This window comes from Pelophylax lessonae (genome assembly GCF_965119305.1).
Source record: "Pelophylax lessonae genome assembly, chromosome: 1".
NCBI lineage: Eukaryota > Metazoa > Chordata > Amphibia > Anura > Ranidae > Pelophylax > Pelophylax lessonae.
In genome coordinates, this window is record NC_138768.1 from 353,903,646 (window position 1) to 353,930,698 (window position 27,053).

Here is a 27,053-nt window from a genome sequence, read left to right on the forward strand (position 1 = left end):
CTATAGTCATATTTAGTCAACTAAAATCTCCAGTACATTTTTTTTTTTAAATAATTTTTATTTAACAAGTTCAAAATAACATACAGATACACCAAACATCAAAAAAGTACACAAAGTGCATATATAAGGTACATAGAAAAGGCACAATCGGCATTACTAGCCGTCCGGACACCACGAGTGAAACATAAACGTCCATAGGGGTCAGGCAAGCAGGCATTGTGAAGGCGTGTGCCAATTTCGGCAAAACAGCAAATACAGTAGAGGACCCCCAGGATGCGCCGTGTCCGTCAACGCCATCCAAAAAGGTCTCCACAAAGGAAGCCTGATAGCTCGACAGACACTACGCATACTTCAAACAATAGTACGCATTAGTATCCATAATACAGTGTATGCTACAGAAGAATTAGCCAACAGCCTTAGGAAAAGGACATAGAAAGAGAGATAAAGGACAAGAATAATAGGGAAATAGTATGGGACAAGAGACAGATAGGGGGGAAAAGAACAGGGAGGGTGGAGGAGGTCCGGAGAGGGGGCATGGGCCCCAGGAAGGAGAAAACCAGTTAGGAGTCCTAGCGTTTAGTCGCTAACAGTAGTTGTGTACACATCTGGGATCTCATCAGAGTAGAACATCCACCCCATCCATGTGTCTTTGAAGCGCTCCTCTCTACCCTGTGAGGTTAGAACCCTCCGTTCCGCCTCCATCACCAGGTTGACCTCCAGCTTCCACTCAGAAAGCCTGGGACAGACGGAACTTCGCCAATGCCTCGGTATGAGGCATTTGGCGGCATTCAGCAGGAAAGGAACTACACTACGTTTGTAGCGTTTGAGTGAGGAGCACGTATCATGGAACAGGTACTGAAGGGGAGTGCGAGTAGGAGGAGAGAGCGACAACTTGGACACCCAATGATGGACAGCGTCCCAGAAGGGCTGCAGCAGAGGGCACTCCCACCAAATGTGGAGGAAGGTACCCACCTGGCCGCAGCCCCTCCAACAATGGGGATCCGCGCCCTGAAAAATCCGGGCTAACTTGGCAGGAGTCCTATACCATCGAGCCACAAACTTATAGGCCGACTCCTGTATCCTAGTACTAATGGAGGAGACATGGGTCAATTGCAGGATGCGGGTCAATTGTAGGGGAGAGAATTCCACCCCCAGCTCTCTCTCCCACTCCCTCACAAAGTAGGGAGGTGAGGAGGAAACCCCACTCAAAAGTAATTTGTACATATGTGACAGTAGATGGCGGGACTCCGGGGGGGTCTACAAACCACTTCTCAAAGGCCGAGAGGCTAGTAATCGGGTGGGGAGCAATCGGAAGTGTGGTGAAAAAATCAGTCAGTTGCCTATATCGCCAGTCGGACATCGGAAAATCGCCGAAGCGGTCGCTAAGGGTAGCAAGTTGCCCGCAGGAGCGAATTTCCCGCAGTACAATTTGCCGTCAGCACTCCAAGAGCGGAAGAAGCGTATATCTTCCCCCGGGGAGAACCAGGGAAACCCACCCAGGGGGGCCAAAGGGGACACACCGGAAGACAACTCGCCTGATTTGTTAAGGCCATCCCAGATGCTAAGTGTAGCTATAGTCAGGGGCGACGTCCAAGCCGAAAGCCCGCGTTTACCCGGCGGAATCCACGGGCTCCCGCGAGATTCCTTCCCGTCAGCGTTTTCTCCAAGGGGACCCAAGGTGTAGACTGGCCATCGTGCGCCCAGTTCAGCATACGAACCAGTGCCATTGCTTTGTAGTATAGGGCGACATCCGGAAGACCGACGCCACCATCGGCCTTCATCCTCCTAAGGATAGCATAGGCCAAGCGGGGGCTCTTTTCCTTCCAGACGAACTTCAAAAAAGCCTGACGCAGACGCTTAAAAAAGGACACAGGCAGGTGCATGGGGACCGTGTTAAACAAATAAATCAGTCGAGGGAGAATGGTCATTTTAAGCACGTTAATGCGGCCAAACCACGTAACAGAGTGGGATGCCCACGAGTCCAGGTCGAGATGGATGCGCGCCAATAAGTCCCCGAAGTTCTTGTCATACAGGGTTTTCAAGTCAGGGGAGATGTTCACTTCGAGGTATGGGAGGTAGTCCTCCCGCCATCTAAAGCCAAAGGATCGCTGTAGAGTCAAAGCCAAATCGGGGGGCACATGAATAGGTAGCAATTCGGATTTGTCGTAATTAATCTTGAAATTGGAAAGCCGCCCAAACAGGTCCAGTTCGCGCACCAGCACCGGGAGAGAGAGCTGTGGTCGGGTAAGATAAAACAGCCGGTCATTGGCATAAGCCGATAACTTGTGTTCCGTAGAATCCACCGTGACACCAGCAATGTCAGACGTAGCCCTCACTCTCCTCAAAAAGGGTTCCAGGGCCAGGGCGAAAAGGAGGGGTGATAGGGGGCACCCCTGCCGGGTGCCATTATAAATAGGAAAGGGATCCGACAGCAACCCGTTCACCCTGACCCTGGCACTCGGGCCATGATACAGGGCCAAGATCCACCCCAACATATGGGACCCGAGCCCCAATGATCGCCGAACCTCCGACAGATATGGCCAGGCCACCCTGTCGAAGGCCTTCTCCGCATCCAGGGAAAGGGCCAGACAGGGATGTCTATTCGGCCCATGCTGTGCCCAGTGTAGCACATGAAGAGCCCTGACAGTATTGTCCCGGGCTTCTCGGAGGGGCATGAATCCCGCCTGGTCAGGGTGGATCAAGGACGTGACATGGTCTTGGAGGCGAAGTGCCATAATCTTGGCCAAAATCTTGGTGTCAGTGTTGAGGAGAGAGATGGGCCTATAACTGGCACAGTGGTGGGGGTCCTTGCCTGGTATTGGGAGCACCACTATGTGGGCCATCAGCGCCTCAGGCAGGAGGGGCCGGTCACCCGATACCGCGTTGAAATAAGTGCACATCCGGGCACCAAAAACAGGGAGCAGGGACTTAGAATAGTGGTTCGTGAAGTCGTCTGGGCCTGGGCTCTTGCCTGCGGGTAATCCAGATACCACCCTGCTCACTTCCGCCTTGGTAATAGGAGACTCCAGCTCCTCCAGGACCCCGTCAGGGAGCCTAGGGAGCCCGGAGTCCGACACGTAGTCGCGTATGTCGGGCAACTGACCCCCCCCCGACCGTGGGAGATGGTACAGGGACTCATAAAAGCGTTGGAAGCAGGTGGCGATACGAGGGGAACTAACCACCTTCCCCTCTGAAGTCTCCAAGGCATGGACATGACGGGCCTCCGTCCGTTTATGTAGCATACGGGCCAACAGATGGCCACACTTGTTCCCATGTTCATAAAAAAGGTGTGCCCAAAAGCGCAGCTTGTCCCGGGCCCGTCTGTCCAGACAGGACGACAAGGTGTTCCTTAGCTCCTCCAGGGAACAAGCATCCTCCGGAGCCAGGTCGCGCTTATGCTTGATTTCCAAATCGTGGATCCGGTCCAACAAATCAGAAATCTCCTGTTGTTGTTGCCGCTTCAATCGGGCGCCAAGCGAAATAAGAACCCCTCTGATCACAGCCTTATGGCCCTCCCAGACAGCGGACGGAGAGACATCACGAGGAGTTGAGCTCAAAGTAAGAGCGCACCTCCTCAGTAACCTGACCCAAAATGGAGGGGTCATCCAGAAGATTTTCATTAAGGCGCCACGTCCGGGTCACACGGTGAGCACCGGGGGGCGCGAACGTCAGGGAGACCGGGGAGTGATCAGAGAGTGTAATGGACCCAATCGAAGTGGCACTGACAGAGTCCAGATGGAACTGGTCCACCATGAGCAGATCCAACCTGGAGTACATGTCATGAACCTTGGAGTAGTAACTGTAGTCCCTGACTCCAGGATTGAGGATCCTCCAGCAGTCCACCAAATGCAGGGCCCTGAACAGCCTCCGAAGGTGCTTCTGAGCTCGAAAAGAGAGAGGGGAGCAGCCTGAGGAGGAGTCCAGGGTGGAGTCAAGAACCACATTAAAATCCCCCCCGAAGATAACTATGCCCTCCCGAAACCCCTTTTTTGGTAAGGGCTGAGGACAAAAAGGAGACCGTCCTAGAATTCGGTGCATAAACATTAGCAAGAGTGTACGTGTGGCCGTGGATCGTACCCTTCAAAAAAAGGAAACGCCCCTCAGGATCTGTAAGGGAGTCAGTGAGCACAAAAGGACACTGTTTGTGGATAGCTATGGCAACCCCCCTGGCTTTGGCAATTGGAGAAACGCTGTGATACCACTGGGAAAACACCTGGGTAGGCAAACGGGGAGTGGAGGGGGCAGTGAAGTGCGTCTCCTGCAAATAAAGCACATCAGGGTGCAAGTGACGCAGTTCCTGCCACATCCTGCCCCGTTTATTGGGAGAGCAAAGTCCCCGCACATTGTACGAGGTCACTCGCAGCATGTCAGCCATGGAACATCAGTGGGGGTTCGAGGGGAATAGGCAAATAGCATGCAGTCAAAAGGTGTGTCCCAGACAGTAAGGTTAACAGAAGGAACTCCAAGACGCATTGCTCCACACATCCACCGGGGGCCTCAGGCCCCCCAACCAGACCACCCAGGGAAAGGGGAAGAGAGAAGGGAATGGGAGAGGGGAGTGAAAAGAGGGTAGAGAAGGGAAACAGAAAAAGAGAACGTGACAACAGAAGCAGAGAGCAGAAAAGAGAGAACAGGAGACAAAAACCGTCCCCAGTATGGAGAGCCATCCCAAAAGGATGCGCCCCCTCAGCCTCAAAAAAGAGGGGGCCGCTCCAACTAACCATGACAAAAAGAAAAAACCCTCGAGGACACGGGAATACCCAGACCCACGGGGCCACCTACTGTGGGGTAGTGACTGAACCACCAGTGAGAGGAGCAATGCATCTCCGAGCCGTATAACAACATTAATTGAGTAAACATGACCTGTAGCCGGGCTGGAGGAGACCCATGGCCACAAAGAGCCCTGAGGCAGCCCCAGCCCGCAAGGAGGAGAACCCCACCTGGAAAACAACAATACACGAGTCAAATATTGTTAAGAACATAGTGTAAACACCACCATAACGGTAGAGGGACCTATCCAGGCCCCCCAGAGCAGTAAAAGGCAGCAGAGCCCGCTATCCGGCAAAGCTCTAGCAAAGGTAAATGACGGTCAGTCTTGCTGGGAGGCCCGGGCGGAGCCCCGTCGCGAGCCTCTGCGACGTTTCCCTCCATGCGGGGTGACCTGTTGCCACCGTTCAGGGCGTTGCGGCAGGGGCAGAGTACTCTGCAGTCTCCAATCAGGGAAGTCCGTCAGGGGGACCTCCAGGGCAGCACAAAAGCGTTGCAGGTCATCCTTGGTGCGGAGAACGGCCGACTTGCCATTCCTAGAAGCAGTGAGGCGGAAGGGAAAGCCCCAGCGATACACCACTTGATGAGAGCGCAAGGTATCCAACAGGGGGCGCAGGGAGCGCCGTTGCATCAGTGTTCGCCGAGACAGGTCGGGAAACAGAGAAAGTTGGGCGCCATCAAAATCAATCACAGCCATAGGCCGCGCGGCCTTCATAATGTCCTCCTTTACAGTGTACTTATGAAGCTTACATATAACATCCCAGGGCGGCAAGCAAGCAAGGCCCTGTGTGCTCTGTCAATGTCAATGACGTCAGGGGCTCTGTTACCCAAAATCTGGCGAAAAATTCCCTGGACAGAGGGGATCAGGTCAGGAGCTCTGGTAGCTTCAGGGAGGCCTCTAATGCGTATGTTCTGGCGCCTGTCCCTGTTCTCATAATCATCAAGCTGATCCATAAGCGTATTAAGGACAGTGTCATGTGTACAGGTAGACTCCTGAAAGGAGGAAAGGGAATGCAAAATATCATCCTGGCCGGATTCTAGGGACGCCACCCTGTGTCCCAAAGCCTCAGTGTCTGCTCGTAGCCCTTCCAGGGCTTGAGATACTGATTGCTCAACCGTAGTGGTAATCAGGTGGACAATCTCTGTCCTAGTCGGCAAGGCCTTAATGTGGGCCTTCCAGTCCCAGTCCTCCTCCGTGTCCCCGGAGTCCGTGGAGTGGGGCGACACCGCAGCATAGGGCAAGAAGGGGTTGGGGCTGCGCCCCTGTACCTGAGAGAGCTGTAATCTGGTGGAGGAAGGTGGTCCTGGAAGCAGCGTGGAGACCGGTGAGGATCGGGGAGCCGCCGGGGAGTCGCCGAAAAGAGGTCGCGGAGGTCCGTGGAACGTGTAGGGAGCCCTCCGGGGGGCTGGGAGGATGGTCGCCTCTTCGGTGGCATCGGTAGTAGGTAAGTGGGCGATCGGTGGTCGCTACAGGTCAAGTGCTAGGCTCGGGGAAGCAGGAGCTCACACGAGATGCGTCCTCACACCATCGCGGTCAGGCCACGCCCCCAAATCTCCAGTACATTTTAACTGACTAAAATGTGCTACATTTTCGTCTACTAAAACTCATTTTAGTGGTCTAACATTTAATGGTTTTAGTTAAATTGTGATGCATTTTTTAAGAATTTCTCTACAATTTCCAATGCTCATTATATACTGGAGTAAAGAAAATCTTATATTATGTCATTATATATGGTTTTAAACTCACAGCCACAGATTTAGCCACTTTGGATGGTCTGAGGAGGCCTGTAATGCACACAGTGCTCTGGACAGTGGTATGAGGAGGCCTGTAATGCTGCACAGTGCTCTGGACAGTTGTCTGAGGAGGCCTGTAATGCTGCACAGTGCTCTGGACAGTTGTCTGAGGAGGCCTGTAATGCTGCACAGTGCTCTGGAGGGTGGTCTGAGAGGCCTGTAATGCTGCACAGTATTCTGGATGGACAGTGGCTGTAATGCTACATAGTGCTCTGGACGGTGGTCTGAGGAGACCTGTAATGCTGCACAGTGCTCTGGATGGTAGTATGAGAGGCATGTAATGTTGCACAGTGCTGGATGGGGGTCTCAGGTCTGAGAGGAGGCCTGTAATGCACACAGAGTACTCTGGATGGACGGTGGTCTGAGGGGAGGCTTGTAATTGTAATGTACACACTCACAGTGCTTTCTGCTCTGGACGGTCATCGTCGGGAGTAGGACTCTCGACATGAGGCCTGTAATGTTGGCTGCACAGTGCTGCTAAGTGCTGCTAAGTGAAGCATGCTAGGAACTCGAGTCGCTTGCTTGCTGGGAGCAGAAGCAGGCGGAGCTACGTGGAGACTGGAAGTTCACAAGGGTAGACACCCCTGCCTCACATTTTCGTTTCATTTTCTTTTGTTCACAAAAATGGAATTGATTTTCTGTCATAGTTTTCATCAGTGGACCAAAATGTTGTGTACTTTTCATTTCGTTTTCATCACTGAAAAAAGGCCACTGACGAAAATTTTGACTAAAATGTTTCGTCAACGAAACTAACACTGGTGGACACAATTGCAGCATGTGGGACCAGATCATAGACAGGAATGGGAAGTTATAAAGTAGCAGGAGCAGATCCCAGAAAGCTGATGGGCAGGGAAAGGATGACGAAGGAGAACACTGAGCTGAAGAACTAAAGCATAGAAAGACATGAAGGATCTGCTGTTCTTTCTTCCAGTGACCAGGAACTTCATGTACTTCAAGTACTTTCTGTGCTTGTATGGAGTGGAGGTGCAGCTTTCTGCACCAGGCGTCACATACTGAAATATAGTGGGTAGGGCTTAGCACTGCTTGGGGACTAGCACTATAATAAAAAATGTATTGAGAATTGCACTTATTTCCATGGGTTAGGTGTCTTTATAGTAGGAGTGGTGCTAACATGACTAAAGTGTCATTGATAAAATTTACCTTTTTCTAAAACAGCCTTATGTACTAATAAATAAGAGTTTTACAGTTAGTACTTTCATACTTAAAGTGGAACTTTAGTCAGAAAATTAAGTCCTGCTAAATCACTACTTTTTGCAGGTATAGCTATGTAAAACATTAAAAATAAGTGTCTACACTTTTTAAAATTCAGTAATACGCTGTCTAAACCTGCTCTGCACATGCTCAGTTGCTTTCAATTTTCTCGCATTGTGCCAAAAATGTAGAGGCCGAGCTGCTGCCAGCCTAAAGACTTGCTGTTGCTCAGGGGCTTTGGGCTTCAGCAAAATGGCAGCCTCTATCAAGAAGAAACAGCAGCAATCCTGGAGGCAATTTACAGCACACAATAATTTTCGTAGCATAAATATTAATGTGGAATGTATGCTCCTTGCTAAAGAACATTATGTTTATCAAGTTGTTATGGGTAAAAAAAATACTTTAAGGTAAAAGAGGAGTGCAGTGACAATGAGGTTGTAAAGCATGGGCACTAAGGGACATATAAAAAAGCTTTGGCCAAAAAGGGACATAGGTTGTAGAAGAGGAAATAATTTATAGAATGGAACAGAGCAGGCACAGAACATGAAAGCAGTGGCCTTGAGATGGAGAGAGAAGATGTGATAAGAGATAGATTGGAGGATAGGAACGGAGCAAGAGTGTAAGAATATTGAGTTGAGTGGTAGGAGATCAGACAGCAAGTACAAAAAAGCAGGGGTAAAGGAGCTACATTGAGGAGAGTGCAATGCTAAAGAAAAGAGTGGAGGGATTAAGTAACGGCAAAACCAAAGGAGATGTAACAATCAAAGGAGAGACAATAAAGTGAGAGTGAAAAAATGGGGTATAATGCCCGAGGTTGAAAGTGCAAAAATTCTCCAGTACTAGCAGGAAAAAATAAATAATATTCTCTTAAAATGATGCACCCCATATTTATGTTAGACTGTATTGGATTTTGTCAGCTCCACCTTCCCTTCAACACCCAGAATGTGTCCTGTATCCCAATTGGCACAGTTTTGGTAGTGTAACATTTCAATATATAATATAACTATTAGTAATATTTTATATACTGTATGTGCTACACATTTCCATTAAACATGCCGAAGAAAGTTACAAGCCATTGCAGATATGTTTCTCTTCTTTGTATGTTCTCTAATGTCAGACTTTCAGGCTCAGTTTCGGACTTTCAACTACTTCTCTATTTGAATGGTGTTACCCATCACCTGAGCAGGAAATAACATAGACAGCAGTACAAAAACAGAAGTTGCAACATTTACCTTGTCTGCTATAAATAATTTTTTCTTGCTATCTGTGTCCCTGTAAGGAAGATCTCTGACTTATTGTCTCTGGGGCAGGAATGGGGATATAAATAGAAGGAAAAGCCCAATATTGTGCCAAAATTGGTATTGTGTTGAGCCTTTGAAGACAAATTGGCATTGGTTGGTAACCATAATGCTCTGTGATATAGTGTGGAAAGTAATGTATGCAATGTTTTAGACCTCCAAGTACATTGTAAACAGAGAGATGAGGCTCCACAGTAGTTGTGAAAGTTCAGTACCCTCCTTTGTTGCCACCCAGACAAATCCCAATAAGACTGAAATCGTCTTCTAGTAAATGACTTTGATCTCCGAGTGCATAAAGTTTAGGAAAGTGAGCTTTGTCTCACAGCTGCTTATACCTTTTTTAATTATTGTTATTATTGCTAACTTGAATGCCTAGTCTTCAACCACCAGAGCTCCCACATCAATAAGAATACCCTTCTTGATCCCCTTCAGTCTGGATTTCACCCACAACTCTCCACAGAAACTGTTCACCTAAAACTCACAAAAGACTTACCTATGGCTCAAACCAATTGTGACTTTTCAGTACTCTTGCTCTTGGATCTCTCTGCTGCCTTTGATACAGATGACCATCCCCTCCTCCTCCAAAAACTCCACTCCTTTGGTCTCCGTGACTGGACTGTTCATTTGTTCTCATCTTACCTATTTCACCACACCTTCAGTGTCACTTAAAACTCTACCTTCTCCTCTCCTATTCCTTTTACTGCTGGGGTTCCCAGATTTCTGTCCTTGGACCTCTCTTATTCTTGATCTACTATTCCTCCCTGGACCAGCTGGTAGCCTAGGCAGTGGAAGTAAGGATAAATCCAAAAATATTCCAATGGGGACACATGTTCCCATGACAACTGTCTATGAGAGGATCAATGGCATCTCAACCATGGGTGCAATCTGTGCAGTGCACACGAGCCCAAAGGGTGAGGGGCCCCACTAAGCCCTCACACATTGCACAACATGGGAAGACACTGGTTCTCCATCTTTCTTGTTTCAGGAAGGAGCCGAGTGGCCACACATCACAGTTATCTCCACGCCTGCTGGAGAAGGAGCCCAATGGGAGCCAAACCCACAGCTACCAGCTGCATCTATACTATGTAACCAGCAGGCACTAACAAAGCACCAGCTAGTTATTTGAGAGTTGTCATCTGGAGAGGAAGAGATGTTTCATCTGATCCTCTCCCCCTGCCGCTCCCCTGGTGCACATACTCCTCTACATCACAAGCACTAGAGCTGCAGCAAAGATTCATCTAACAGCGTAATGCTTGTGAGTAGACATGTACAGAACTGCAAAATTTGTTTCGGATAGATTTGTTATGTTACTAATTTTATTTAATTGATTTGTTTTTTGTTTCGGAATTTGCTTAGTTTTGTTTAATTTTGTTTCGTTTATTAATTTTCTAATAAATTGGGATTGGTCAAAAATGTTTCGACCGATTTAAATTCTGTGTGAAGAATAGCTGTTTGTTAAGGAGCAGGCCAGGAAGCCAGCCAAAGCGTCCCTAACCAATGACTCTTTAGCTATCAGCGGGCTTCCCCACTGACAGCTGAAATGTGAACAAAAGATTGCTGGCAATTAAAAATAAAGAAAACAACAGTGTGTGGGGGGTCAACAAAAGTGTGAAAAATAAATAAAAACACAACACAAGTTTTTGACAAGTCCTTTATTAAAAAAATGTCCCCCTGTGTAGATCTATTGTCAATTAACCCTGCCAGCTTCGCCGTCTGACAGTTTCCTGATTAGCTAAGGGGCAGGGCCACCTGGCGATGTCACCGGTGATCCTGCCCCATTTGTGACGTCATCTATTTAAGAACTGTCAGACAGCGGAAGTCTTATTTAGGATCAGAGGTTTTCTTTTCTTTTTTCAGGTCACTGGTGGTGGCGTGCATTGTAATTGCCGATGGATCTACACCGGGGGATTTTTTTATTTTTTTTCATAAAGGAGTTTTAAAAAATGTGTTGTGTTTTTATTTACTTTTTGCTTTTTTTTTTTGTGAATGAGTAGGGGTATTATGTACTCCATACTCATTCACAGGGGGGCAGGGATCTTCCGATTCCGATAAGCCCCCTGCCCACAGACCCCCCATAACCATCGGCCAGGATTGTGGCTCTTGTCCTCATCAACATGGGGACTAGGTGCGGTGGTTGTGGGAAAGAGGCTCTTGTCCTCATCGACATGAGGACTAGGTGCTTGGGGGGGGGACCCCTCTGCCCCAAAGCACCCCTTCATGTTAAGGGCATGGGGCCTGGTATGGTTCAAGGGGGAGAGGCACTCGCTTGTCTTCACCCTTTCCTGGCCTGCAGCTGCATGCTCGGATAAGGGTCTGGCATTCATTTTAGGGGGGAAACCAGGGCGTTTTTTTTCTGCATATATAATTGCCAGCTTTCTTTTGTTTACATTTCAGCTGTCAGTGGGGAAAGCCGCTGACAGCTGATGAGTCATTGGTTGTTAAGGACGCTGCAGCCATCTTCCTGGCCTGCTCATCAACAACCAGCTATTCTTCACACTGAATTTGAATTGGTCGATCATTTGTCGACCGATCCAAATTCAAATCGTTCCGAAAATTTGGAATTCATTAGAAAACGAATATACAAATCAGAATTAAAAGAATTTCAACTAATATATCAATGATGTATCTCCGAATAGCCAAAAATTTGTCTGAATTTATTTTTGTAACAAAATGAATTGCACATGTCCACTTGTGATGTGGAGGTCAGGTGCCAGGGGGAGCGGATCGGATGAAACATCCCTTGCTCTCCAGATAACAGCAGTCAAGTATAGTACATAGTATGGATGCGGCCATCAGCTGTGGGGTTTGGCTCATTCTCCAGCAGATTTACTGTACTGTAACCCAAATAAAAAAAAGCCTAATTAGAGTTTATTAACGCCACTAACATTCTACTCATAATACATAGATATAATATATATAAAGAATAAGGCTACTGTGACTGTATAGCATATACGCTTTATTAGTACACAATTTCTTAAAAAATGTTTTGAATGTATATTGTTTTTAATCTGTATGTATTTAGAGAAAATTATGATGTTTTGATCTTACGGATGTAGTTAAGAGCTTTTTATTTCACCATGGTGTGTTTTTAGGAGTTTATGTATTAATAAAGTATATTTGCTATATTTCAATGGTCACAGCAGCCTCATCCTCCCCTTCTTCATTCCTTATATTGCCTGTATGATAAGTAGAATGTTTGGGGGGGTTTGTTGAGCTGTAATTAGGCTTACTTGTAGTTGGGTTACATATGGTTCTTTACCCTATTCCCTAATGTGTATTTAAAATATCACACGTGCCCTCTATTAGTTTGAACCCTACTTTACAGTGGAGGCTATACCTGTACAAGCTTATTCCATACTTCTCCATAGTGGACCATCAGCATATGAAGGCATCAGTTGTAGATATGATAGTATGTTATGTGATTAGTTATGGTAATTAAAAAAAAGTTGTGCTACCATCAATTCAACTGTGTTTATCGTCACTTAGGCTGCTTTCTAATATGGACTAATACATTTGGGTATACATTGAGTGCCTTTAAAATCCCACATACTTACACAAGCAGATCTTTACTGGGAGCTACTACCTCACCTACTACTTATTCTGTGTCACTTACTACGGATCTCTGACCTCTGCATCACTTATTATTGACCTCTGTGTCACTTACTACTGATCTCTGACCTCTGCGTCACTTACTAATATTCCCTGACCTTTGTGTCACTTACTACTGATCTCTGACCTCTGCACCACTTACTATTGACCTCTGCGTCACTTACTGCTGATTTCTGACCTCTGTGTCACTTACTAGTAATCTCTGACCTCTGCATCACTTACTACTGATTTCTGGCCTCTCTGTCACTTACTATTGACCTCTGCATCACTTACTACTGATCTCTAACCACTGCGTCACTTACTATTAATCTATTACTTCTGCTTCACCTACTACTAAATCTCTGCACTCTGCTTCCCCTTTAACCATGACCAATATTCAGCACAATAAAAAACCACACCCAATTCTTGCCACGGTGCACACAGCATATAGCATATTCTTTTTCTTCCTCAGGAGGGCCAAACTCGCACACAGGCCCACTGCCTGCAGGCCCCTGGAAATGATATATCTCACATTGGAAAGATATTCTCTCACTTCCTCCTGAGTCTACAGGACAGTAAGAGAAGAAAAATCCACTTAATGAGACATAGAAGGCTAAAGAAAACCTGACAGCCCTAGCATTAGCCCAGTTACGTATAACAATCGATCAATTCCCTGGGACATCATTGTGCATTTATTATTCACTGCAAAAAATAATGTTGTGAGACCCTGGAAGTCTACTGTTGTCCCCAGCATCTTGATAACTGTACGAGACCTAAATCACTATACCTTTATTGAACAAACCTTTGCTCTTATTCATGCTAATTATTTTGTATTTTTCTTGACCAAATGGTCCCAGCAGCTAGCTAATCCTACATTGTTTTAAATTTACCTTCATCACCAAGAAAAAATGTACTAGTATATGCTTGGTTACTTCTGTTCTACTCTTTCCCCTGTTCTTCCCTTCTACTAGTAGTTGCAGCCACTTTATTTTCCTCTATTTTCCACAGTGTTCCTTATTATATGTCATAACTGAGGATTTTATACAATCTATAGGAGTTTACTCTACACCTGTTCTCTAACATATATATATTTTTTTACCATGTATTCCTAATGTACACTAACCAATGCTACAATTATTATCTCAATTTGTTGTATTAACTGCAAATTGTAAAATATGTTGTCTTCTTTCCTTTACTACTGTTATTGACATGTCCAATAAAGAACCAATAAAGAAATATTGAAACATAAGATAAAACTCACAGTGGTTTTAACTATACTCTATCCAAAATTCGAAAAATAAAATCCCTTTAGATATACTATAATGGACCTGCATAGTATAAAACCGATGATTAATTATATATAATACTACTTGATGTTGTTGACTGTATTATATAACAAGTATAGGATGCAATAAGCAAGTAATTATTTCCTGGGGAGGCAATCCATCAAATCTCTTGATTGCAGAAGTAATTACAACGCACTCCTGTGTTAAAACTGTGCGGATGTAAACATCTCATAATAATGGTGGGTCAGAGGGCCATTAGCATCAGTAGTCTTTAAATGAGAGCCAATTATTTTTCCTTGTACACAAATTAACCTATGTACCGTGGGCAAGGCATTTTGATTCTTCTTTCGCTAATAGATTTGTGATTGAAAAATTAACATTACACTGAAGCAGTATATTTATAAATGAGGTTATTCAATCAAAATATGTACATCAGACATTTTTTTTGGCATCCAACTCTGTAAGCATTTAACTCTCCCTCTACGTAATGTAGAAGTACTCGTTAATGTGATAACTCTATATATTGTACCCCCTCACCATCCCTTGCGGAAAAAAATATTAATGGGACAATTTACTTCTGCCCTGCAGAAATGGTCCTATTCAGTTTGGTCGGGTACATTGTTAACTAGGGTTCAAGGCCGGGTAATGTTGACTTTTGCTGCTGTTGTTTGCTTCTAATTTAGCTGGGTAGGTTTGATTCTGATTGCTGTGTGACAAGATAGAACATTTTAACTTAAATAGCACTGTGTATAATAAACAATTATTTTTGCATTTTTTCAACCTTATTTTTTTGCATATCAGCATTTCTGATCACCTGCAGTCTCTTTGCAGCTAGTTTCTGTTTACATGCATGCATTCCAGCAATTGCTGTGCATTATTTCCTAAAGCAGGTTTCCTGATAGAACAGCTGACCATGCCTGCACAATGTGCTTCTCCATTGTAACAAGGTGATAAAGCTGGAGAACAATTGGAAAACAGGGGCAGAGTGTTATCACCCTAAAAGAACAAGGACCTTCGGCACGTATTTTTAGAAAAAGTTCTGTAGAATTCAAAATATTCCGAATAATTACAACCTATATTCACAGTGATATGGAGAAGCACAAGGCGCCTCTGAGTGCAATATAGACCATTTATTGGAGCATAGAGAGATTAAAACAATTTCCAGGAAGTTCAAATCAAAACAGCATGTCTTAAAAGCCAGAGGAGCCGATGCTCGATAATCCAGTGTTCAGGAGACTGCTTCATGTGTCGGTTTGCACACAGCGTGGTAGAGCTTCCAGTAACCACGCTGGAATGCACATAACTGATTGTCAAAAGCACTGGATTATCGAGCATTGGCTCCTCCGGCTTCTAAAACATGCTGTTTTGATTTTAACTTCCTGTAAATTGTTTTAATCTCTCTATGCTCCAATAAATGGTCTATATTGCACTTAGAGGCGCCTTGTTCTTCTCCATATTTCTACAGAGCCGCTTCTCCTCTCAGGTGCTGCCCGAGTGCATGCAGATCTACATAATCCGTTGGATCCAGGGCTCTACCCCACGGAAGCGCCCACAAATACACTCCTATATTCACAGTGACAGCCCACTTTCCCCTGCGAGACAGGGTGAGATAACTGCAGTTATTGCCTCTTGGTCAGGGGTGTCAAACTGCGGCCCTCCAGCTGTTGCGGAACAACAAGTCCCATTAGACATTGCAAGGCTGAAAGATAAAAGCATGATTCCCAAATGTAGAGGCATAATGGGACTTGTAGTTCAGCAACAGCTGGGGGGCCGCCAGCTCTGGATCCTCTTCCAAACTGAATGATGTTTGACAGCTTATCAAGTATCAATGTCAAGGCTTCTTTTTCCAGGGCTGTGTTATAAGGAGAGAATGGGCAGACATCAAGCCCTCTTAGGGTTTTTTCACACATAAATAAAGTTACATTTATGCGTTAAATTTTAACGCAGCCTAAAAGCGCATTAACGCATCTATAGTGTTAATGCACATTTCGAATATGTTGTACAGTCATTCATGTTGCGTCAGGCAACACTTCTCAAACGCCCTGTGTGTTTCTTTTTTTTACAAAGCTAAAATGGGAAATTATCACTTTTGACGCTTTGCAACTGCACTGTAAATGCACTGTAAACTCCATAGGCACGTTTACAGTGCTTTTAAGGTGTGATTGTGGTGCGTTACAATAGAAGTGAATGGAAGCATTAAAAACACAACCCAACCGCCTATTTTCAACGCCTGTGTGAAAGAGCCCTCACTGTACCTAAAACAATCCTACAGTAATGCTTTAATATTGCACTGTACCAAAAACTCTAAAAAAAAAAAAAACCCAAGTGGTGAAGCATGACAACTCTATCCGATCTGTCATGTTAGACCAGGAACTTTTTGGCCAGAATACACATCTGGGCCTGACAATGGAGAAAATAAAAATCTGGGAAGTAAAATTGTGCCTTCCCTGTGTATTTCTTACACCAGCCATCACTGCCCGCACAGATCTTCATTTAGCAGGAAGCAAAAACAGGCCTTTTGATCACCTGTGCGATTTTTACTTTTTGCGCTATAAACATAAAAAGAGCGACAATTTTGAAAAAATAACAATATTTTTCACATTTTTTTATATGAAATTCCCCCCAAAAAAATTTAAAAATCAAAATTTTTTAACATTTTAGGCCAATTTGTTTTCTGCTACATATGTGTGGTAAAAAAAATCGCAATAAGCGTATTTTGATTGGTTTGCGCAAAAGTTATTGCGTTTACTAACTAAGGGAAAGATTTCTGTCATTTTTGGTGTTTTTTTTTTAACGAATAATGGCGGAGATCTGCGATTTTTTTGCGGGACTGCGACATTGCGGCGGACAGATCGGACCCTTGACTGACATTTTTGATACTTTTGGGGGTACCAGTGACATTACTACAGTAATCAGTGCTATACATATGCACTGTTACTGTAAAAATGACACTGGCAGGGAAGGGGTTAACTTTATTGGTGATGCAGGGGTTAAGTGTGTCCCTAGGGGCGTGCTTCTAACTGTAAAGGGGTGTGGCTAGTGATGTAACCGCAGAGACATACGATCCTACATAGCAGGATCGTATGATCTCTGCAGTTAGATCAGGGAGAATGACAGGCGGCTTTGTTTAAATCAGCCGGTCACACGCGTGGACTTGTTAGGGAACGAGAGGGGGGCGGGAGCGCGCCCCCTAGAGGCTCACAGGCAAGCGATGTAGTACTACGTCACTATGCCTGTACGGGGCTGACCGCCGCAGTAAATAGTCGTGCGGCGGTCAGCAAGTGGTTAAATAAACATTTTTTACTGGAGGTCTTAGAGATTCCTTTAGCAATGGTTGCAGAAGGTACAACCCTGAGACTCAATGCTAATATTTCTTACCACTTGCACCCCAGACAAGTACTGTATAAGGTGATTCAATGCTTCTCCCTGTAACAAAAACTAAAACTTTTGGGTATAACTCGTAACTGACAAATTGGTTCTTGTTGCAGCTTAAAGTGGCCAAATATTAAAGATATTTGGCTAGACATTGTTGTGGAAGATGCAGAAATATTATATGGCTACCCCTAGTGCTAAATGACTGGATTGCCATTCAATATATACAGTATCTCACAAAAATGAGTACACCCCTTACATTTTTGTAAATATTGAATTATATCTTTTCATGTGACAACACTGAAAGAAATTACACTTTTTTACAATGTGAAGTAGTGAGTGTACAGCTTGTATAACAGTTTAAATTGGCTGTCCCCTCAAAATAACTCAACACACAGCCATTAATGTCTAAACTGCTGGCAACAAAAGTGAGTACACCCCTAAGTCAAAATGTCTAAATTGGGCCCAAAGTGTCAATATTTTGTGTGACCCCCAAAATTTTCCAGCACTGCCTTATCCCTCTTGGGCATGAAGTTTACCAGAACTTCACAGGGTGCCACTGGAGTTCTCTTCCACTCCTCCATGATGACATCATAAAGCTGGTGGATGTTAGATACCTTGCGTTTCTCTACCTTCTGTTTGAGGATGCACAGATGCTCAATAGGGTTTAGGTCTGGTGACATGCTTGGCCAGTCCATCACCTTTACCCTCAGTTTCTTTAGCAAGGCAGTGGTCGTCTTGGAGGTGTGTTTGGGGTCATTATCATGTTAGAATACTGCCCTGTGGCCCAGTTTCCGAAGGGAGGGGATCATACTCTGTTTAAGTATGTCACAGTATATGTTGGCATTCATGGTTCTCTCAATGAACTGTAGCTCCCCAGTGCCGGAAGCATTTATGTAGCCCCAGACCATGACACTCCCACCACCATGCTTGAATGTAGGCAAGACACAATTGTCTTTGTACTCCTCACCTGGTTGCCGCAACACACACTTGAAATAAAATGAATCAAATAAGTTTATTTTGGTCTCATCAGACCACAGGATATGGTTCCAGTAATCCATGTCCTTGGTCTGCTTGTCTTCAGCAAAGTTTTTGCAGGCTTTCTTGTGCATCATCTTTAGAAGAGGCTACATTCTAGGGCGTGGCCTGGAGCAGCATGCGGTAGGACGCGAGTGAGAGGAGCTCCACCAGCACAAACTCCGTTACAACTATTCCTGTGTCCCCACAATTCCTAAAACAGCTCACATCTGCTCCTGTGAGCCCCCTATAACACCCAGTCATGTCACCACCTAAGAAAGCCACAGATTCCTCAAGACGAGCTCAACGGGAGCTGACACTGCGAAAGTCCTGGAAGCCATATATTCATGCCGAATGACTCTCACCGCAAAGATCGAGGAGATAGAAAGAGATAGAAATAGAAATTTCCCTGGTAAGGCAAGATTTGCAGAAGCTTTGTGAGAGAGTGACTGACGATTAGAACCGATTGAGCAGCGAAGAGGATTCTCTTCCCCCGCTGCAAGACTTATCTTACCGTCTGCAACTCCAAGTAAGTCAGCTATTACAGAAGTAAGACGACATAGAGAACAGACTCCGCTGTAGCAACATCAGATTTATCAAGCTGCCTGAGGGAGCTGAGGGACCTGACCCTTCTACCTTCCTCAAGAAATTACTTGTCAAAACCTACGGCAAAGAGGCCTTCTCTCCTACTTTTGTGGTTGAGAGGGCACATCAAATGTCTGGCAGACCCCCGCCTCAGGGGGCACTGCCATGCACATTTATAGCCAAACTCCTAAACTATAAGGACAGAGACACGATCCTCTGGCTGGCAAGGGTGGGAGGTAACATCCCATTCGGGAATGTTAAAATCGCAGTTTTCCCTGACTTCTCGGCCAAGGTTCAAAGAAGACGCAAGAACTTCACCAAGGCTAAACGATGGCTAAGAATCAAACATATAAAATACACCATGCTGTTTCCAGCTTGCCTCAGAGTGGAGGGAGAAGACCACATGCACTTCTTTGAAGACCCTGAAGCTGTCATTACCTGGCTTAAGCACCAAGAAGCAAACAGATAAGTCAATGAACCTGTCCTTTTCCTTCTCTCACTTTACTCCTGGCCTTTCATGGAGTAACTTACAAAGACTCCTCTTCTTGTCTTGATGGGATGGCCTCCCCACACTGATAATATTAGGCTACATCTCCCAGACACGAGCCATGACCCCTTTCTGCATGCTCTGCAGGGATCCTCCAAGCTACCCTAAGTCTCCAGGAAATGCTTACTACTGCTTACCCTAGAAAGACCCCATCCTTTACACCTGTGATATACCAACATGCTGGGCAACTTTTCATATGTGGAACAAGTCGGATAGCAGTGGAGAGGAACCACATTATATTGACCAAATATAGGTTCACACTACCCTTACTGGTGGAATATTATAAGTAATTTAAAGTCCACCTTAGGTAGTGGTGTGTTCTGTAATTCAGCAAAGTTTCACCCCCCCCCCATCAGTTTATGCTGGGGAATCATATATGGGATACTTGCAACATCTGTATTTAGAACACTGGTCCTAGCTAGGACACATGCTACGTATGATCCTTGGCATTTCATTTATATGCAACTCTTTATTTTTGTAAATTGGACAATGTTCGCAAATGGTTGGGCTTTACGGACTTATGCCCGCACAAGTTGGGGACAGTGTAGGGTGGGGAAGGAGGGATACTCATTCTGTTTAATGCAAGATATGGCGATACACATGACACAGACGAATTGGCTATCACTTTATAGTATGTTCTTTACTATGATGCTGTACGATACTACAGTTTTTCACAACATGTGCTTGGAATGACATGGTATGCAGTACGGCCGAGCAAACGAGATCTCTGGAGCATTTCATTTCATATATCATCTTCTCAAACCATAGCCACATTAAAATCTATAACATGGAACCTCTGCGGCCGGAGGGATAATATTAAAAGATCTGCCATCCTAATCTTTCTTACAAACAATGTGCAGATATTTTAGTACTGGTGGAGACTCTTGTGGAATGCCGATTACAAATGGCACTTAAAAGCCCCTGCATAGGGTGGGTTTACCACTCTACATACACCACCCATTCAAGAGGGGTCACTATTCTTATAGCCAAATCTGTACACTTTGTGCTCCAGAGCTCTCTAGTAGACCCATCTGGTAAATTTGTATTCGTGTGTGCCACGATACTAGGTGAACCACAACTGATTCTGGCATTCTGTGTCCCCCCGCCATCTAACTCCATGGTCATTATGGAGGGCTTTGACTTCATTGCGCATTATTCCACGATACCAGCAATATGGCTCAGCGATTTCAATGTTAAATCCCAATATAGACAAACTACAAACAAGTTTGCCGGCCCAACCTCCTGCTCTAGTGTCCCGTTTCGCTAGGTTGATCGCTGAATTTAATTTGGTTGACACTTAGAGAGCTAAATTTCCCACATCACAAGCCTTTTTATGTTTTTCTTCCTCACATCATTCCATGTCCCGCATGGATTATATCCTAATCTCACAAACTTTACTGCCCAGACTGACTGAAGTGGGCTTTTCCCCTAGATTGCTATCTGACCATAGTCCCTATTGGACCACACTCAAGCTTCAACATAACCGCCCACCAGTTTTATGGTGGCTTAACCCAGAGGAAGAGGACCTTAGTACAGAATGAAAACTATTCTTTCTCAAAAAGGAACACACTCTGCCTCTATCTCTGCAGTATGGGAGACAATAAAAACTCCCCTTCACTAGGGTTACTCGGCAGGGCTGTCCCTTGTCCCCTTTGTTATATGCTCTGGCTGCTCAATCGCTGGCGATAGCTATACATTCACACCCCGAGGTGGCCTGGCTACGCTTAGGCTTCATGACGAAAAGACAAGCATTTATGCAGATGACACGATGCTGTACCTGGCTGACTCAGGTACATCCTTGTCAATGGCTCTCACGCTTACAGTAACAATTTGGACTCTTTTCGGGTCTAAAAATTAACTGGGATAAATCCCAAATACTCCCTATACACAGTTTCCTACCTCCATATCACCAAGTACACCTCCCTCTACAAAGGGTATGTCGCATCAAATATCTTGGAGTGCAGATTACTTACTCACCGGCAGACTATATCTCCAATAATATACAACCTCTCTTTAGTCTAAAAGGCAAAAATTAAAATATGGGCTTGCTTACTAATAGGGATAATAGGCTGCATAATCCTCATAAAAATGGTACTCCTACCTAAAATTCTAAACATCCTATAGCATTCACCGGTATATTTACCTCTTAAACACTTTAAGTCAGTGGAGTCTTTGCTTAAGCTATTTGTCTGGGATGCCAGCAGACACAAATTGCCATGGAGGAAGCTTAAGAAACCCACCGATCTTGGAGGTGTAGCACTCCCAGACCTCAATTTATACTATCTACTCTTCCACATTGACAAAATTGACAGGTTCAGATTCCTCATTTTCTTGTGCCCTAAGTGGTCATACCCATCAGCAGACCCTTTATGTGCAATAATGAGTGGGCTAGAGGGAGCTGAGGCCTTGGAAAAAAGTAAATCCCTTCTATACCAGTATAGGCACATATGGGATGCGGTAGCTGATAAGCTCAACCTCCCCCAATTTCATGATTTCACGCCCCTGTGGCACAACACTACACTCCCCGAGTTTCGTTCTGTTCCGGACTCCAATTCATGGAGTGCTAGAGGCATTTATTATTTATCCCACCTATTGACGAACGGATGACTTAAATTATTTGACATGCTGATGGATGAACACATGTTACCCAACTACATGTTCTTCAGATATCTACAAGTTTGTCATGCCTTCCAGACAAAATTTTCCCCCACGATCCCACAACTTGATCCCATCCCTGTCATGGAAGTAATCACGAGCTCGGACATGCTACACCTACCTTCCTCATCCAAAGTAGCTTATGTGCTTAAATCAGGGTGGGAGAGGGATGTCGATACACTGGGGGATGAGGAAAGGAGCGAAGCCCTGGACACGTGTAAGATAATATCTCCTAAGCCAGTGGTCCTCAACTCCGGTCCTCAGGGCCCACTAACAGGCCAGATTTTGGGTATTACCTTGGGGAGATGCAGACTAGAGTACTGCAATCATTGAGCAGCAAATTATATCACCTGGGATGTATTTCAGTTATCTTGCAAGCCTGGCCTGTTATTGGGCCCTGAGGACCAGGGTTGAGGACCAGGGTCCTAAGCTGTCAGATCACCTAACACAGCTTTATATTCTCCATCACTCCTATCTCACCCTCCTGAGGTTAGCCAGGTATAAAAGTGACCAAAACACCCTATGCCCCATCTGCATCCGTGAGCAAGCAACGTTTTACCACTTAATTTGGAAATGTCTGAAAATTCAAGGATACTGGAAATAAGTTGTACAATTCTTACACAACAATATGGGCTCCCCTTTAACACTTCACCCAAAACCGTGTTTATAGGGGATATTCGCAGACACTGATATAGATAATTTCACCAAGATCTTTCTTCAAAAATCTCTATTCATAGCCAGAAAACTCATTGCTTGACAGTGGATGCAAGATCAGCCTCCCGTGTTCAGTGCTTGGTTGTTGGGGATAAACAATACTTTACCATACAAAAGGTTTATATATATATAGGCACAGGGGCTGTCCTTTAAAGTTTAACAATATATGGGATAGATGGCTTCAAGCTCCAGAAGCCTGCAGTTAAACCAGTGATATCAGGTTCAAACTTCCCCGTCTATACCAAACTGGTCTTTAATGTTCTCTAGGTAAATGTTGTTCTGCTATACTACCCAAAAGCTTAAACTACTGTTCTTCACTATGTATTGCACTATGTCTTGCAAAACCCTGTACTTATAACGGGATGAAAGACTCCCATAAAGTTTTGTTACCTTATTGTCAATCCGTCAAAGTACATTATTTTTGTATTCCTAACTATGTATAATTTTCAATAAAAGAAACTGAGAAAAGAAGAGGCTTCCTTCTGGGACGACAGCCATGCAGACCAATTTGATGCAGTGCGCATCCTATGGTCAGAGCACTGACAGGCTGACCTGCCACCCTTTCAACCTCTGAAACAATGCTGGCAGCACTCATACGTCTATTTACCAAAGACAATCTCTGAATATGATGCTGAGCACAGACACTTAAATTCTTTGGTGGACCATGCCGAGGCCTATTCTGAGTGGAACCTGTCCTGTTTAGCCCCTGTATGGTCTTGGCCCCCATGCTGCAGCTCAGTCTCAGGGTCTTGGCAATCTTCTTATAGCCTAGGCCATCTTTATGTAGAGCAACAACTCTTTTTTTCAGATCCTCAGAGTGTTCTTTGCCATGAGGTGCCATGTTGAACTTCCAGTGACCAGTATGAGAGAGTAATAGCGATAATACACCAAATTCCCTCCCATTCAAACCTGAGACCTTGTAACACTAACAAGTCACATGACACCGGGGAGGTGGGCCCAATTTGGACATTGTCACTTAGGGGTGTACTGCCTTTTGTTGCCAGCGGTTTAGACATTAATGGCTGTGTGTTAAGTTATAGTGAGGGGGCAGCAAATGTACGCTATTATACAAGCTGTACACTCACTACTTTATATTATAGCAAAGTGTAATTTCTTCAGTGTTGTCACATGAAAAGATATAATAAAATATTTGCAAAAATGTGAGACGTGTACTCACTTTTGTGAGATACTGTACATATGAAAAGCCATCATTAGGCTGCAGGAATGATTCAACTCAGATCAGTACCAGCCAAAATATCAGTCTGTTGTCAGTAAAGAATTATACATCTGTACTATTTCCTGCAAATCAATATACAAGTACATGTGAAGTAATTTGTGCATTTGAAGATTAGTTCCACAAATCCATGCTTGCATGGAATCAGGAGTATTGTGAGCACTCACTTTGGATGTTGCAGTTTTTTGGTAGGTGTGAAAAAATTTAAGTTCCTAACAACAAATTCCTTAAGGACTGGTGGTTATGATTTCTCTGGAGACATGAACAGCTACAGTATAGAACTTTGTAGTTTATTTTTTTGTTAAAAAGAATATAATAGAAGTAGTGGGAACACTCCAAGGTAAACAAGAACACCCAAAAGGCAGGCATGTTATTCTGGTGAGAATGAATGCATGAGAGGTCTTTTAATGATACTGCAAGGACTAAAAACCTAACATAATAACATATTTCTCAAGATTTGCTCAAGATGTCCTCTCACAATAAACCCTGCAATGCTAACAATATTGTTTGAAATCAATTGTATCCTTTAATTTATGTATGAAAACATTATTTAATAAGGCTGTGCATAGAGCAAAGCTTAAGCGCTGTAAACCATTGCTGCCAAACAGATTTTGGTACATTTATGCCAGATCACCATATAGTATTGCTGGTTGGTTGCTACGGGTTACTGCATTTTGCCATTTCTCTTATTAAATAATTCATTATTATTGAAACTCTTGAATAGTAATATATATGCCTTTCTTTTCTTTTTTTTAGGTGTCCTGCTTTCACATCACAATGATGTCAGTCCCCCTCCTGTGGCTGGCGTTTCCCCCGCCAGAGATAGGGAAGTGATACCAGATATTAGGCACGATGAGGAAGAAAGTTTGAAGGAAGAGCCGTTAACTATCTCAGAGCAGATGTATAACCCAAGTGCTAGCTTGCTGCCTACACCAATAGATGAGGGCATTGAGATGCTTTTTAATAGCTCCCTCAGACCAGAGAGTGACAGAGACGATGTTGATTCTTTTGAGGAGTTTGATGCAGATGAACATGCATTTTTGATTGCAGAGGAGGAAGAGCTAAAGGAAGCCAGGAAAGCCCTAAGTGTAAGCTACAATTTCCTAATGGGAAACATGCAGCTGAATGCCTTCCTGAAGAGCTTCTCCCGACTTGTTTTGGTGGCATTGGGGTTGCTTTTGGTGCTTCTTCCTCTTATTCTCGTCTTGCTGGAATCGGACATTGACATTTCCTTTCTTCACGAAATCCGTCAAACACCAGAATTTGAGCAGTTCCACAACGAGTACTACTGTCCACTTAGGAAGTGGCTGGCATGCAAGATCAGCTCGGCACTTAACGTCGCCAACAGCTCATAAATTATTGCAATATTAACATCTGAGGGTTATATTCAAATCTTTACTCTCCCCACCATATCAAAGAGGTATTTTTCCTCTTCAAGGGGTTATGTAAACTGCTACCAAAATGAAGAAAGTACATTGTAAAAATTATTGATTTTTTTTTTTGGCTTTTTTACTGTATAGTGGGGTTATTATGTATATATTCTTAGATGCTGACATGGTGTGTTTTGTCCTTGATTTTTGGCAGTTCTGGTTGATTCATTTTGGATATAAACCTCAGATTAATGTCCCCCAAGTCCTTCCATGTTATAGAGAAGCGGAACATATCACACAAGTGTGGTCTAGGTGTCTCTGGCAGTGGAAGAAATAACCGATGCCTATACAAGCAACATTTTTGCTGGTTTTATTTTCTTAACTTTTTATGTGTTTCAATATTTTGGTAAATTTGTAGTAAAGAAATGTCTTCTTAACTTATGTAATTGTACAGAGCGAAAAGATTAATGCACAAAAGCATGTTAAGGAAAAATATTTTTTAATGTTTGTCGGTATATTTTTTTTTCCTAATATGGATTTGTTTCAATGTCTCACTTTTCCAAAACACATAAGTTACACGTTACATTCAGAAGGTTTACATTAATATACTTGAGATGATTGAATTCAAAACACAAATGATTTGTAGATTAATTATTTATTGATATATTTATAGGTTACTCTGAACATATTATATACCCAGGTTAAATTAAGTTAACATTGTGGCAGAAGCGTGAGAGATCAGTTTTTCTACATGCCAACCAATTATAGAGTGGCTGAACCTTTTTCATTGCAAATTGTTGGGTTTGACTGAAAAATGTATGCTTTGTATTATGGGCATCTTTTCCCAATATCTCATCTTTTTTAGAAGGCAAAAGTTGAAAAAGAGACAGCATGAGATGTTAGCAAACTAAGACATGTGGACGTATTCTGTAGGACAAAGAGAAATGTGCAAAATACAGTACTATATAACTATCAAAGGTAGCCAGTAAGGCAAAGATAAACAGAAAATACATTTTTGCTAAGGGTTAGTGCATTATGTAAGTTTTCTTGCTCTCTGCTTGACTTTACTGTCCAGGTAAGTCCTCTTTGTGCAAGTGAACATCATTGCATGATGAGCAGTGGCATAGAAGCATAGTAACAGAAGGATCAACCCTTATTGGGCCCATTGCCTTGGGAGCCTAATTCAAGACTGTCCTTATATTTTAGGTATTACTCGTGTGAAACTGGAGCACAGAGCAGCTGGAGATACAGTAGATATCAGAAAAGCAAAAGGAGATAGCAGGGTATACACTGCAGCTTCTAGTGTCCTAGATCAGTGGGAGGTTGATTTATTAAGGCTGCAAAGAAATTTTCCATTTGTTAAATTAATGAGATGAGGCTCTGCTGATTTCTATCATCCAATCACATGCAAGGAAAAATATATATTTTTTTAATTTTGCCTGCACATGATTGGGTATTCTTTGCAAAGTGAATTTTCATCACCTTCTCAGATGCACTTATCAAGCAAGGCTGCTTGAAATGAGATTCATCTTCAGTAAATGTAACCCATCATAATGGCAGGGGCTCATATAAAGGCATATGTCATGGTGAAAGTCCACACATGGAAATTCTTTA

General features: G+C 44.0%; 1 protein-coding gene across 2 annotated transcripts in view; it reads left to right on the forward strand.

Annotated features, from left to right (window-relative positions):
* FRMD3 (FERM domain containing 3) overlaps positions 1-26,681 on the forward strand; it is a 351,054-nt gene extending 324,373 nt beyond the window's left edge. For both annotated transcript variants that reach the window (XM_082260117.1, XM_082260118.1), the window contains one exon: positions 24,826-26,681. In XM_082260117.1, coding sequence (XP_082116243.1) covers positions 24,826-25,424 — 599 coding nt within the window. In that variant the 3' untranslated portion in view covers positions 25,425-26,681. The remainder of the gene's footprint in view (positions 1-24,825) is intronic.
* The last annotated feature ends 372 nt before the right edge of the window (positions 26,682-27,053 follow it).